This window comes from Neopelma chrysocephalum, unplaced genomic scaffold (assembly GCF_003984885.1).
Source record: "Neopelma chrysocephalum unplaced genomic scaffold, ASM398488v2 Primary Assembly neopelma1_95032, whole genome shotgun sequence".
In the NCBI taxonomy this organism is placed as follows: Eukaryota; Metazoa; Chordata; class Aves; order Passeriformes; family Pipridae; genus Neopelma; species Neopelma chrysocephalum.
Genome location: NW_020923734.1, coordinates 1 through 2,499, shown reverse-complemented (window position 1 = coordinate 2,499; position 2,499 = coordinate 1). Strand labels below are relative to the sequence as shown.

The following is a 2,499-nucleotide window of genomic DNA, read 5'->3' as shown; positions in this document are numbered from 1 at the left end:
CCCACGGGAACGTGGTGCACCTGCACGAGCGGGATTGCTCCATCCAGCGGCGGCACCAGAAGGTTGTGGAGATCGCCCCGGCTGCCCGGCTGCCCCCCGAGCTCCGCGCCCGCCTGGCCCAGGACGCCGTGCGCCTGGCACAGCAGGTACCCCCAAAATTGGGGGGCTGGGGGGGCACGGAGGGGGACAGGGGACAGGGGCACCCCCCTTGCCTGCATGATTTTGGGGTCCCAGGTGGGCACGGCAGGTACCCCCACAATTGGGAGGCTGGGGGGGCACGGAGTGGGGGGGACAGAGGAGAATTGGGTGGGGGGGTCTGGTTCCCCCCTCACCTGTGTGTTTTGGGGTGCCAGGTGGGCACAGCAGGTACTTGGGGATGGGGGGGGACAGGGGAGAATAGGGTGGGGGGTCTGCCCCCCCCTCAGCTGTGTGATTTGGGGTGCCAGGTGGGCTACGAGAACGCGGGCACCGTGGAGTTCCTGGTGGACCAGAACGGGGACTATTATTTCATCGAGGTCAACTCGAGGCTGCAGGTGGAGCACACGGTCACCGAGGAGATCACCGAGTGAGGACCCCAAAAACACCTCGGGGGGAACCCCAAAAACACCCCGGGGAACCCCAAAAACTCCGGGGGAAACCCAGAAGTTCCAGAATAACGGGGGAACCCCCAAAACTTGGAGGGAACCTTCGAACTCCTTGTATCCCCTGTGTCCCCTGTGCCCCCCCAGCGTGGGCCTGGTCCGTGCCCAGCCCCAGGTGCCCATGGGGGGGTACCCCCTGACCCCGTTGTGCCCCCCTGACCCCGTTATCCCCCCCCAGTGTGGACCTGGTCCATGCCCAGCTCCAGGTGACTGTGGGGTCGTACCCCCTGTGCCCCCCTGTGCCCCACTGACCCCGTGCCCCTCCTGTGCCCCCCCAGTGTGGACCTGGTCCATGCCCAGCTGCAGGTGGCCGCGGGCCGGTCTCTGCCCGAGCTGGGGCTGGTGCAGGAGAACATCCGGGTCAATGGTTGTGCCATCCAGTGCCGCGTCACCACCGAGGACCCCGCGCGCGGCTTCCAGCCCGACACCGGACGCATCGAGGTGGGGACACACGGGGGACACCACGGGGTGGCACTGGGAACCCACGGGGGTGGCACTGGGAACCCACAGGGTGACACTGGGACACCACAAGGGTGGCACTGGGAACCCATAGGGACACCACTGGGACCCAGCAGGGTGACACTGGGACACCACGGGGGTGGCACTGGGACACCACAGGGATGGTGCTGGGACCCCCCCAGTGGGGATGGGACACTGTGGGGACACTGCTGGGACCCCACGGGGGTGACACTGGGACCCCATAGGGACACCTCTGGGACTCCACAGGGATGGCACTGGGACCCCATGGGGATGGCACTGGGAACCCACAGGGACACCACTGGGACCCCATAGGGGTGACACTGGGACCCCCCTCAGTGGGGACCCCATGGGGACACCGCTGGGACACCATGGGGGTGACACTGGGACACCATGGGGGTGGCACTGGGACATCGGGGGGTGGCACTGGGAACCCCACGGGGACAACCCTGGGACACCACAGGGGTGACACTCGGACCCCACAGGGATGGCACTGGGAACCCCCTTAGCGGGGACACCATGGGGACACCACTGGGACCCCACGGGGGTGACACTGGGACACCAGGGGGGTGGCACTGGGACCCCACAGGGATGACACTGAGACCCCCCTCAATGGGGACACCGCTGGGACCCCACAACGGGGACACCACTGGGATCCTGCAGTGGGATTGCTGTAGGGTTTGGGGTATCCATGGGGTACCTATAGGGTATCTATAGGGTTTTTGGGGTGTCTCTATGAGGTTTTGGGGTGTTTTTATGTGTTTTTGTGTCCCTTTCCCAGGTGTTCCGCTCCGGGGAGGGGATGGGGATCCGCCTGGACGGGGCCTCAGCGTTCCAGGGGGCCCTGATCTCGCCCCACTACGACTCCCTGCTGGTGAAGGTGGTGGCCCACGGGCCCGACCAGCCCTCGGCCGCCGCCAAGATGAGCCGGGCCCTGGCCGAGTTCAGGATCAGGGGGGTCAAGGTGGGCTCAGGGGGGGCTCGGGGAGGGGGCACAAGGGGGTTGGGGGCATGGGAGGGTCTTTGGAGGGGCTCTGGTGAGGTGCACGAGGGGGTTGGGGGCTGGTTTCCCCCCTCCCTTGGGTTCTCTCTGAGCCCCCCCCAAACACCCCACGAGGATTTGGGGGTGTTTTCGTGTCACCCAAGGATTTGGGGCTGGTTTTTCCCCTCCTCTCACTCCTTGTCCCCCCTCTCTCCCCCTCCCCAGACGAACATCCCGTTCCTGCAGAACGTCCTGGCCCACCCCCAGTTTTTGAAGGGCTCCACAGACACCCAGTTCATCGATGAGAACCCCGAACTGTTCCACCTGCGCCCGGGGCAGAACCGAGCCCAGAAACTGCTGCACTACCTGGGTCAGGGGCTGGGGAGTCCTGGGGGGGGG

The 2,499-nt window shown here is 66.3% G+C and overlaps 1 protein-coding gene across 1 annotated transcript; it reads left to right on the top strand.

Moving 5' to 3' along the window:
* Window positions 1-5: 5 nt before the first annotated feature.
* LOC113980712 (pyruvate carboxylase, mitochondrial-like) lies at window positions 6-2,493 on the top strand (the record flags this gene model as incomplete). Its single annotated transcript, XM_027707916.1, has 5 exons — window positions 6-146; window positions 447-565; window positions 920-1,082; window positions 1,900-2,082; window positions 2,326-2,493. Coding segments are annotated over 5 exons (774 nt in total), but the record flags the coding sequence as incomplete, so codon positions are not given.
* Window positions 2,494-2,499: the final 6 nt, after the last annotated feature.